We start from the raw sequence: 12620 nt of genomic DNA, 5'->3' as shown, positions 1-12620 counted from the left end.
AAAAAAAAAAAAAAAAAAAAAAAGAAAAGAAAAAGAAAGAAAGAGGGCAAGTCCAATCTACCTGTAGGAATGCGCTAGAACTATAGATTATGAGCCACCCCAGAGCAGGGAGCTCCAGACTCAGAGTATAAACTGTTCTTCACACTATTCATGAAAAGACTAAAAGAAAAGAAGGAAGGGAAAAAAAAGCAGCAGGTAGATGGCGGGAGGAAGGAAATGGTCTCTGGAAAGCTAAGATATTAGGAGACATCATGGATACACTGGTTAGAGCCGAATAAAGCTAGACCACATGTCAAACTCTGTCATTATCAAGAGCAGAATTGAAAAAGTCACATTAATTTAGAGAAAAGCTTTCATTTTCCTTTCAAGACAGGGCATCACTCTGTAGCCCTGGTTAGCCTAGAACTCAATATATGTAGACCAAGTCTATAGACTAAGTTAACTTCTAACTCACAAAGATCCTTCCATCTGTGCCTCCTAACTACTGAGAATAAAAGTCTGGACCACTACACTTGGCCATACATCAAGGCTTCTTAAGATGGGAGTCCTTATCCCATAATGCATCTGAATGAGATAGGAACGAAAAATTTTGTAAAAAGTAAAGAAATTTGAATGGACAAGAACCAAAAACTTCTTTGAAATCGAACATGTTATGATCCCGGGGTGGTTGTGATATCGATGGCCTTCATTTCATCACATGAATTCTCTGAAGCCATGGTTTTGAGCCCATTAAGAATTTTCACTGTGCATCCTGTCATTCCTATAATGCTAATTTACAATGTCTGAAACACTGTGGCTCAGATTCAAGACTCTTGTAAGTTGGAGACTACAGTGTTTTCCTGCACACAGTTTCTGCTGTTTTCCAAACAGAATGGTTTAATCATAAAAGGTGAAAACTATTAATATTTTTCTACAATCATTATCAGTGAGTATCTAATTTCACACACACATTCACACTTACACACACATATGGATCATATTGAGTTGGACAAGCACTACAATCTCACTACTATAAAAATGCACAATAAATGAGGACATGAGAACCTATGTACACCAAATAATTGTTCTGAGATCTAATGTTTTTATTCATCTGGTACATGCTGCTTAATCACATAAAAATATATTAAGTGTAAAGGAGGCACGGATGGGAAAAGTTCAAGAGGCTCTGATCTAAGACAGGAGCTACATGTCAGTTGTGTGGTGCTTACCTGCATGCATGAAGCCCTGGCATGGCTTCCTAGCATGGAAAAGCCATAAAATAAAAGAGAAATGTCACCTTCAAAGACAAAGAGATATTCCCCCTTTCCACTTGATGTCTTTCTGAAGAAGACAATAAGACTATTAAATTAGGCTAACAGTGACTATGAGGTAACTCAGTAATTCAGAGTCTCTGAGCATCTTCAAGGCCCTGGGTCCCAGCCCCAAAACCATCCAACCAAACAAAGAGAGCGGAATGACTCTGGATTCACCTTCTGTCTTTTTGGCTACCCAGGCGTTAATGTGCTGTCGGGACTGCTCTGTAGCACCCTTAAAGTCAAGCTCTTCCAGCTCTGCTTCATAGAACTTGAGGCAGGAATCTTTAAAAGACTAAGACAGAGGAGACAGAGCAACATAATTAGACAGCCATGAATGTGATTAGCACCAACACCCTATTTCCTAATGTAAAAAGCAAGAATTCAATGATGTACAAATGTACCTACTATTTAAAAGAGGGGGAGGACATCTATAAACCTCTCTACACTCAACTCTTTTGAATTTTAGATATTGAGTGAGGTAAGAGAACCATCTTAAAAAGCCACAAACAGCAGATCCTCTAGGGACTAGCTGAGACCTCTAGGGACTGAGGTCATTAGGAAGACCCTTGGGTGTGGTTACTGTAGTGTGTGCAAAGTGGGGGTTGGCCCCACAGGAACTACAATAGTGTTGTACAGTGTCATAGAGAACAAAGGATGTGGGAAGTCACTCTATACCATCCCCCTTCATCTTCCTTGCAGATAAAAGCACAAATGGACACCACTGAAGCACAGTGCCACTTATGGCCATAGAGTGCCTGAGTATGACATGTAAAGCAAGGAAACAACTGTTTATTTTATTTTATGTAACTGTTGGTTTGGATTTTGAATTGCTACATGTGCCTAGTGGTTACCACACTGAGTGGCTCAGCTTCAGAAGTGAACAACTCACAAAAAAGCAGTCAGGGCTGGGGACACAATCTAGTGAATGATTTAGTAGGGATGGCTGGCCTAGAATGCACAAGGTCCCGATTTGATCTCCAGCTGCACAAACAGATGTTCAAGCTATGTTGCTGACACATGCTATAAAATAGCAGTGATGTAGTGACCGCCTACAAACCGCTATGTTAGAACAGAACATGATACAGCACAAGTGTACTGAAATGTGCATTATGGCTAGAGAAATTACCCAAGGAACTGAAGGGGTCTGCAACCTTATGTAGGTGGAACAACAATATGAACTAATCAGTACCCCCAGAGCTAGTTTCTCTAGCTGCATATATAGCAGAAGATGGTCTAGTCAGCCATCATTGGGAAGAGAGGCCCCTTGGTCTTGTAAACTTTATATGCCCCAGAACAAGGGAACACCAGGGCCAAGTAGAGGGAGTGGGTGGGTAGGGGAGCAGGCGGGGGGGGGGTGTATAGGGGACTTTGGTGATAGCATTTGAAATGTAAATGAAGTAAATACCTAATAAAAATGAAAAAAATATATATGGGAGCCAAAAAATATGTGCAAAATAACATTCAGCAATATCAAGTAGGTAATGACCCAGACAATGTACAAGGTAAAATCCATCCATGGGCAAATGGCTTTCCATGCCATGAATCGAGTATACTCAGGACTATCAGATGATTACAGATCATACTGAGCAGGCTTCAGGCCATGGCTCAGAGGTTGAGTGTGTGCTTGTCATGTGTGAGGTTATGGTTCCAACCCCAATTTCAATAATTACAATAAGTAATAGTAAGATATTAATCAATGATGACAGTAAACTATAATACAATATAAATATAAAAAATAAAATAAACAAATTATGGAAATATATATATGTTCTCATGTCCATATGCAGGGAAAGTATTCACAAATAAATTTCTGTATGATCAGGAAGACAAACATTAACTCTATAAACCCTCTTATACTGGGTGAGATGAAGACTGGAAAACAGATTGCGGAAGTTTGTACTTTGCTGATTTATTTTGTATTCTGTACAATTCTGTGCAGAACAAATGCTCATGAACATATACACAAATTTCACTGGTGCCCAAATAGCTGGGGGAACTCCAAGCACAAACACTCTCTGGTGTATCACATAATTCCTCTTTCGCTTTGCTTCATGAAAACTTGGAAGACTTACAGCTAGGATATCAAAAGTCTTTTCCCCGAAGAGTCTGTTGGCTGTTCTGAGCACGTACTGTGTGCCAGTCTTGTTCATTTCTGTGAGAAGTGATTGGAATCCCTGGTGAACATCTCTACCTCCTTTGCTGCTGCATTTATCCAAAGACAGTGCCTGAAATCAAAACAGATTAAAAAACACAACTCCATCAGGCCCAGCTGATGAAAGAAAATATTCAACACTAAACTCATCCTCAGAATTTCATAGATCCCTGCTGCCACTCAAAGACCCACTTAGTTACAAGTGCAAATGCCTTGAATGTTCCCTTCCTAGGGTCCTCCCTGTGCCCTGTCAGCCCTGAAATGAGCAGAAATGGACTTCCAAATATCATCAACTCTTCATGCTCACTACCTATTCTCTGGCTAAACCATTGCTGCTAACCAACCTCCACTGACTCAAAGCAGGCAGCCTCTGACCTTCAACTTCAGGAATCTTTCCTCTGCCCTTTGGGCTGGGGTGGCTCTCCCACTGTCTGACTGTGCTAGACATTTTTATGTCAAGTTGACACAAGGTAAAGTCCTCTGAAAAGAGTGTGGTTTAAATGTTTGGCTCATAGGATGTGGCACTCTTCAGAGGTATAGCCTTATTGGAGGAGGTGTGGTCCTTGTTAGAGGAAGTGTGTCACGTGGAGATGAGGCTTTAAGGTCTCACATAAATGCTCAAGTCTGGTCAATGTGACAGAGCCTCCTCCTAGCTGCCTGCAGAAGACAGTCCTCTTCTGCTGTCCATTGATCAAGATGTAGAACCTTTGGCTTCTCCAGCACCATGTCTGTCTGCACATTGCCATGCATGGACTGAGCCTCTGAAATTGTTAGCCAGTTCCGATTAAATGATGTACTTTACAAGAGTTGCCTTGGTCATAGCATCTACTCACAGCAATGAAACTCTAACTAATACAGCTTCCATAAGATTAGGCAGGTCGATATAGGACATTTTCTTAGTGATTAGTGTCACAGGGTCCAGCCAATTGTGAGTACTACTATCCCTTGGATGGCGACCTTGGGTTCTATAAGAAAGCAGGCTGAGCAAGCCGTGTGGAGCAAGTCAGGAAGCAGCTCTCCTCCATGGCTTCTACACCAGCTCCTGCCTCCAGATTCCTTCCCTGTGTCAGTCCCTGCCCTCAGTGCTTTTGATGATGAGCTGTTTTATGGAACTCTGAGTAAAATAAGCCCTTTCTTCTCCAAGCTCCTTTGGTCATGGTATTTGATCGCAGCAAAAAGTAAGGCACTGCCCAGCAGTCTTCAGAAGTAATAATGTTCCAGGTCTGGGCCTTCAAATATCCAGTGCCATTTTTTGTCTCCACCCAACCTCATGGAATCAAATTCAAACAATCCTTTGCATACCAGATGGAAACTCCTGAAGTCAGTACCATCATACATCAAGGCTTAGAAGAGAACCACAGCCCTAGCCGGTAGCTGGTACCTCAGACATGAGATCAGCCTCACTGGGCCTTCTGCTGCTGCTAAAGGAGCCCACCAATTGACTGATGGAAGCTGATTTGGTTTCCCAGTGAACAGAAGCGCTCCTCCTGGAACCCAGATTCTGAGAAACAATACCAGTAAGGCTCCTGTTCATTGCATGTCAGGCTGGCTAAGTTCTAAAGAAATAGATGGGCACACAGTAACCCGGAAATTGAACTCATGGTGTTGGCTTTGGAATCAATGGCTGTAAAGGACAGGAAAAAATGAAGTAATAACAACTGGGACCTGGAGAACATGGTTTGTGGTGTGGTAAATATTTGCAGAAGTAGTTGTTTGTGGTGAAAAGAAATATGAGACATTGCCCCTGTGACCTTTGGTATCTGTCTAAATAATTGTGACCCTCAGCCTGTAAGGAAAGAGTAAAGAAGAATGAGGTCATGAGGATGAACTCTAATCCAGTCTGACAAGTGTCCTTATCAGAAAGGACATTGGGTCACAGCAAACAAGAAACACACTGTGGGGACATAGGGAGTAGCTGCCATCTATGGGCCAACAAAAACCAAAACTGTCAAATATGCCTGAAGCACTGCTCCCCAAGAAGATTCTCAGCTGGTTCTGACTCAAATCTCCCAGCCAAACCTGACCCAATGTGATTCGAAACTTCTGGGAACAGCCCATTTATACTTGGCTTGCTGGAAGACTGAGTCTTACGAGGAGTCAGAGAACAGATAGTGAAGTCACGGGTAGACTTGGTGCAAAAATTTTTGGTGTTCCTGCTCCAAGTGACGTGCATCCTTCCTAGTAACACCCCAACTTCTGTGGATCTGGGGAGTCCTAGGACCAGGGAGAGCTGGCCCAGAGTAAAAGTGAGATCAAGGTGTTTCCAAACCCCAGAAATCTCATCGTGAGATTGTAAGAGGAAAACCACTCCCCCTGCCCTGCCCTGGGCCTGCATATCCCAGCAAACATAGACCAGGGCCACACCAACCTTGCCCCCACCCCAGGAGGTTAGGTAGCCAGTAGCCAGGCTAAATTTTCTCTCCCCTTATAAAGTCATGTCCTGCGGCACCTGGAATTCCTCCTTACCCAAATGAGGCATCCCTAACACCCTGGTCCCAGGCAATGATGTACACTCACCCCAAAAGCCCCTACTCACTTCCCAAATATTTAAGTAGCCTTTGTTACCCCCCACTAAAGGAGCTGTCTCTTGCTGAAGCCTCTCCTGTGAGACTTTCTCATCACACTCTCACGCCCCGAGGTCTCCTTCATCCCTGGTATTCCCTCCCCAATTCTAAGGACTCGAGATCTACCTGTCATGGTCAAGGCTGATTGTGCCACAAATTACGGTGAAATGGAGTCTGAATAGAAAACCTCCACCCCACCAGCACTAACTGGTCAAGGTACTCATGCCAGGATCCCAGCAGGGGTAGCATGTCCTTCCTATCGTATACAACCACACACCAGTTGATTATCAGGATTAGTCACGTTGAGATCTAAATTAGCTCAACCGACATCAATGATACTTAGATTCTGTGAAATGGGGATGGTTACCTGAGTCATCTGGCTTGCAGTCCTTCCTTTTGCCCCCATGAAGACCATGGCCAGGGCTGAGGAGATGCTCATAGGTGAAAAAAGTACATTTTTTGAGCTGTCTTCGCCCAGTGTTTTCAAAAGGTTTAAGGCAAAGGTGCCATTTGCTTCCAGCAGTGGATCCATGATGGTGAGCCTGGAATGAGGGATTAAAATCAACCTCACATTAATACGGGCTAATTAATATGTAACCTGCATCTTCACTGTCACTGACACTGTGATGCTGTGGGTCAGTACACAAAGGGACACACACAGCATGGAAGGTAAAAGTCACACTCATTAAATGATAAACCCTGTTGGGAACAGACAGGCTAATTCAGGGTCAGGCCATGTCCTTTTAATGTGCAAGGTATCTAAAGATTATATGAAGAGCCACAAGGAGTCAGGAGAGAGGACACAGGGCAGGATCAGACTCTCCAGCAATCAGCAAATGCATCTTCAGAGACTGGAAGCAGGAGACTATAAAAGCAGGGCCTGTCTGATTTGACATCACTCACAAATAGTAACCAGAATCCTATCTCCCCAGCCAAACAGCCTTCCATTCTGAAATGCTCCAATGAGTCCCCAGAGCAGTGTATGAGAACAGGTAGAGAAAGAAATGAGGAAAGAAAGTATCTACCAGCAAGGGACAGGAACCCAGCTCTAGGGCATGTGAAGAGACAGAGTACATCCTGGCTGTTAGCTGTGCTCAGACTGTCGAGGATGCTGAAGATAATGTCGAGGATGCTGAAGATCCAGGTCCCAAACTCTTGAGCATATACTCTTGAGCAGTATTTCAGATAACTGGTATCTTTTGTTCCTTATGCTCAGGACTATTCTTCTTGGCTAGTAAGAACCTCCTTAAACTATATCCTTTCCTGTGAGCTGTTAGAGTCAAACATCCTGGCTTTGTGGCCATAAAAGCACCTTACATCCTCTGTTCAACATAACTAGTCCAAGGGTATAATATTGCTCTTCTCCCGCTTTCTGTTAATAGAACCATTGTGAGTACAGCTGAGTCTAGGAACTGAAAATCCAGCTGCTGCTATTAGGCACACCAGCAACAAGCTGAAATACACACTTTCTGTCACAGCCCGAGTAGACCATGCAGTAAAGGTCACCTTGAAAGTTCTTTGCACTTGACTCTTCCGAGACACATTTGCACTTGCAGTCATTCACTGAGGCTCAGCTCACTGCTCTTAGGTTTCACTATGCAAGTGTGTTCATGGACCACATTGTTCACAGGACTCCGTTTTGGATGCTTGCTCTGTAAGTGCTGCACTGCTCTGTCCAATTGCCAATATTATCTGTTCTGGGATCAAGGAGCTTCCTGCTTCCTGCTCAAGCTGTCCAATCGGTTATTTTGATTTATTGTTTTTCTGATATGATCATTATCTTTACATTTCACTGAGAGGTTACCAGGGTCTATAGTAGTCTGGGTTTGAGTTTCACATCTGAATCTTTATTTAATTGCTTTCAGCCATCAGCTTTGCCATTGAGAAGTCTGACTGACATTTGACCCCAGATCTATTCTCCTTCCCTTGTCCTGAACCCCTGACTCTGAGGGACTTGTTCCCCTAAGACAGCACCTGTGGCCCCCTTCTGAGCTCCTCTTCCCACACTAACACAGAAACTTCCTCCAGCAACTTTCTCACGCCAAATATCTTCAGGCTCCTCCTGTCCATGTCCTGCCCATCCCTCTCTTGACCTGACCTTGCTACAATGACTTAAAAGCCTCCTCAACTGTCAATTTAGCATGGCTCTAGGAAAACAGGGAGATAAAGTACATAAGACAAACTATTTCCATGATCATAATACCTAAATCCTTGGATGCTTAAAGTCCATATTTTTTTATCCCACTACCTCCTCCCCGATTTGGTGTACTAGGTCAAAAACAAAACCTTGAGTAAAATCCTCGATTGTCCAGAGACATGCATTTGCAAATAACCTATTACAGACCAATAAAACAATTTCACTTTCAGTTTGCAATATATAAATCTTCAAGAGTCAGTCAGTCAAAGGCTAAAAAAAAAAACATCCCATGCTCACCCCCAATGCACATAAATCATTATATAATTTGAAAGTGTTTACTGCTGTACAAGTACCATTACAGGAGCTGGCAATACAGGTCCCTGATAGACCACTTGCCTGTGTGCCCCAGACTCTTGAGGTTAAACCTAGCACTGCACAGTAAAAATGAAATAAATGTTTAAGTAACAACATAGGACATGTTATTAATGTGTTAGCACTACACAATTATTTTAGACTTTTTAAACCAGCCACATGAGTCATTTTGGAACCATTTTCCCTTGCAGCATCATTACCATATTTGGGCACTGGCTGCATCCGTGGATAATGCTTAGAAAGCTAATAAGTCAGGGGTCACCACTGAATTGTGCTTCTTGATCTCCTTAAGGATGCCTTCATTTCCCCACACATTGTGACCATTTAAGTGATGACTTAATGAGCTCTTGGGGCCTTGTTTGATTCACATCTCTTTTCCTTTGCAAGGGGAGGAAGGTAAATGGAAAAATCAGGAGTTAGACACACTATTGTCTTGGTCTGATGTCTTTTTGGCCCAGCTCTAACAGGCTTGGAAACAGGGGCTTCTGGTCTTAATGAGATTATACAACGTTCACTTGCATGCCCTAGTTTAATATATGGGGAAAATGGTTGACTCTGCTCAGATTCCATCTACTGTTTATGTATTGATGAAGCTGTGGTTCACTGAACTGTAATAAGATGCTTTGGATTGGAATTGTCATGGTATAAATAGAAGTATTCATACCCGTGTCTCTGAAGACTTTTAGTTGGAATCTGAAGATTCCAAAATCTTCAGGTGCTCAATTCCTTTATATTAACATAGTAGTCTGGGCACATGGCTAAGAAGGTAAATGTCTTGCCTCACAAGCAGGACCAAGAAACAACATAAGAGACAGGAGGGTACAGCATCCATCTGTAATTCCATCCACTGGAAGAGGAGGCAGTGAATTCCCTGAGCAATCTAACTCACCAGAGTGGCCAAAATGGCCAGCTCTGGGTTCACCGAGAGACCCTGCCTGAAAATATGAGGTGGAAAAAGCATAATAAAAAAGATGTCAGGCACTACACATGCATATACATATATGTACATACACATACCCACTCAAGGAAACACACATGATATGCAAAACAGTTAAATTAAAAAACAAAATACCATAGTATTTGAGATAACCAATCTACATCTCCCTGTATTCTTTAAATCATCCGTAAATAACCTACATTACCCAAATACAATGTAAATGCCAAATAAACCAGCCTTTATCCCATACTATTTAGAGCAGAAAAGGAAAAGCTGTCTACCCATGTTTGACTTGGAGTCTCATCATTGTGTCATCCAGGTTGACCTCCCACTCTTATCTTCCTGCCTCAGTCTCTTGAATGCTGGGATTACCTACGGAACACCTAGCTTCTCCGAAGTAGTTTTTATCTGCTGTTGACTTATATCTGCTGAGTCTGGTTGACTAAGTGTGAAATCCATGGAAGACGACGCGGGGGATCCAAGCAAACAAGCTTTAGGAAGCAAAGTGTGAGCCATACACCCTCTCTGTGTGACAACAGAAGCCATAGTGGGTACAGTTACTCAAGGTAGTTCTCAAACACGAACAGCAGTCATTCCTGTAACCACATTCATATTACTGGGCCCTAGCACGGCTCACAGGACCTTAAAGCAAATGTTATTTGATAGACAGACCCTCCACACACAAACCACAGGCTCGAGGAAGTGGGCAGCCTCCGGTACAAGGCTCTCTCACAAGCAGCTGTTTCCCATGCACTCTAAAAACAGTGTAAAAGAACCAGACCTCACCTAGCTTCCTGACAGCACATGAATGCTAGATTTCCATACTTCTGATTCTCAAAAAGGGATTCAAGGCAAGAAGGAGGAACAGCAAGCCTGGGGCTCTGGGACTGAGTAAGCAGAAGAACAGGCTCAGGGTGGACCAACAAAACAAAGGAAGGGAGGAAAACCTGAGCTTTCATTCCAATTTCGTCTGGCACACAAACTTTATCAAAACTTTGCCTATGTCCCTCAGACATCGAATCTTGCAGGATTCCACCACCATTGCTGCCGCGAGTGTAATAAAACAACAAACAAGAGAACAACAAAAACAAAGAACGCATCTGGACAATTCCTGGGGTATTGATCTGAGCTTAAAGGCACTAAGGGTATGGGCCACCCCCTGAGAACAGCCCAACCCAGTCTCTAAAACGCAGCCAATAAGAGGCCACAAGGGTGGCAAAGCCTGCTGCCCTTGACAGATCACTAGGTCCCTCTTGCTTTTGATACCTCTTTGTACCAATCCCTCTTGTCATGGCTCATTCCATGCACCAAGCTAGCTCCTCCCATCCAGGTCCCCGCAACCCCAGCGCCCCACCCCACCATCTTCAGCCAGCTCATAGCAGAGCTTACCGGGAAGCCCAGGTTCACGCTGTCAGCAAGGAGAACCTAGAGAAGGAAGAGCCTGTGCTCTGGCCTCAAATAGCTGCAGGGCGCAGGGTGGGGAGGTCCCAGAGTCAGGAAGTCCCAGGGGAGGCTTCAGAGGGGCTGTGGGCTGTCCCGGTGAAAAGGAAAAGGAACGGAGAGCAGGATCTCTGCACTTTGACCATTGTCTGCAGTCGGGTTCAGCAGCTAACTGCAGACTGGTCTAGTTAAATCAGGGATCCTCACTAGCACTGTTTGCTATGACTACATACTTCAGAAAACCAAGGAATTTAATCAAACCGCCTGGATGAAGCAATTAGGAGGGTGTCCACTAGGGGGCATGCAACGCTCCCCCCTTTCCCCCCCCCCTCTCTCTCTCTCTCTCTCTCTCTCTCTCTCTCTCTCTCCCTCCTTCCCTCTCCCTCTCTTTCCCCCCCTCCCTCCTCTCTCTCTGTCTCCCTCCCTCCGTGGGAGGGGGTGTTCCACACTACATGAGTGTTATGCCTCAATGACAAAAATGTGCTAACTCTCAATGGGAATAAATGAGACAGCATTAAACAGGAATTTTGGGAGTTCCTTTCAGGGTTATAACCAGGGTCCAAGTCCCTGCCTAGTATGCACAGAAAACCACAGAAGCCTCCCTTGTCATTACTGTGTCCAAGACTCCACTACTGTTCCAGCCCTCAGGTACTGACATTTTACATAAATGGTAGGGAAAACTCTGACATTTCACATTTCTCCTCTCGAGCAAAAAGACCCGGTGGAGAGAACGCTGACCAGGTTAAAAAGACTCGTCAGTTCTGGAAACCGCGGATTCTTTTCTGCCTTCTTCATTCTCACGCTACGACAAGGATTCCCAACACTGGCCTTACTGACATTTGAGTTAGGTGTGTCTTGGCTGCTTCTAAGCTGTAGCATCTTCTAGAATGTTTAGCACCGTCCTGGCTTTTCTAGGTGTCAGTAACAGAGCAGGCCACCACACCAGCTGTGAGATGTGACTCTTGACATACAGAAACACAAAGGAATGCTTCATTTAGCCTCTGCATTCTTTCCAGTGCAGCTTTATTGCTCTGGTTTTCCTTCCAGCCCACCCTTTTTCAAACTACAGGGCACATCGTCTTTGTATGTGTGCACATTAGGGTTCTCTGTATAACTAATTTCCTGCTGATCATCAACAGGGAGCATTATTTCTGTTCTCTACCACAGATCTACAAGTCGCTACTTAAAAATGTTTGGGTGATCTCTCTAAAAAGATTGCACAGAATTCTCTCTTATCTCCTTTTCCGGCTTCTCTGAATTCCTTTGTGTGTATTTTGATCGATGTTTTGACTTTAGGCCATTTCAAATGTTGTCTTAACTAGCATACAGCTAAGCTCCCATCGATGTTAATTCACACAGAGTCATCCAGCTGGGTGTCAGTCTGTGCATTCCAATTAAATGAGTCCTGAGATGGAAAAAATACCCTGGAATGAATCCAGATTCCTAAAAGGACAGTGGCCATAAAATGATAAATACACGGAACTTTTGGTCAGTTGTGGAATCCATCCTCATAAGGACAGTACCTGATGGAGGTCCTCTGCAGAGTCCAATTCCGTCAGTCTTCTGGGTCTTTTGCCAAGCTTATGTATGAACTTCATGGTAAAAATCCATATTCTTGTTGTCTTATTTTGAAATAGTCTCACCATATATCCTATATTGGCCTCAAGCTCTGACCTTCTGCCTCCACTGTTGATAGTCCTGAGCTCTCATGCACACCTGTAAA

At 43.7% G+C, this 12620-nt stretch overlaps 1 protein-coding gene across 1 annotated transcript in view; it reads right to left on the bottom strand.

Moving 5' to 3' along the window:
* The window catches only part of LOC110333952 (serpin B6-like), a 16147-nt gene extending 5023 nt beyond the window's left edge, over positions 1-11124 (bottom strand). Inside the window, exons 1-4 of the mRNA XM_021215747.2 lie at positions 10847-11124; positions 6379-6553; positions 3368-3520; positions 1470-1587 (exon numbers count right to left, since the gene is read on the bottom strand). Coding sequence (XP_021071406.1) covers positions 1470-1587; positions 3368-3520; positions 6379-6543 — 436 coding nt within the window. The 5' untranslated portion in view covers positions 6544-6553; positions 10847-11124. The remainder of the gene's footprint in view (positions 1-1469; positions 1588-3367; positions 3521-6378; positions 6554-10846) is intronic.
* Between the last annotated feature and the right edge of the window lie 1496 nt (positions 11125-12620).

Source organism: Mus pahari, chromosome 16 (assembly GCF_900095145.1).
Source record: "Mus pahari chromosome 16, PAHARI_EIJ_v1.1, whole genome shotgun sequence".
Taxonomy (NCBI): domain Eukaryota; kingdom Metazoa; phylum Chordata; class Mammalia; order Rodentia; family Muridae; genus Mus; species Mus pahari.
This window is presented reverse-complemented; position numbering and strand designations above follow the sequence as displayed.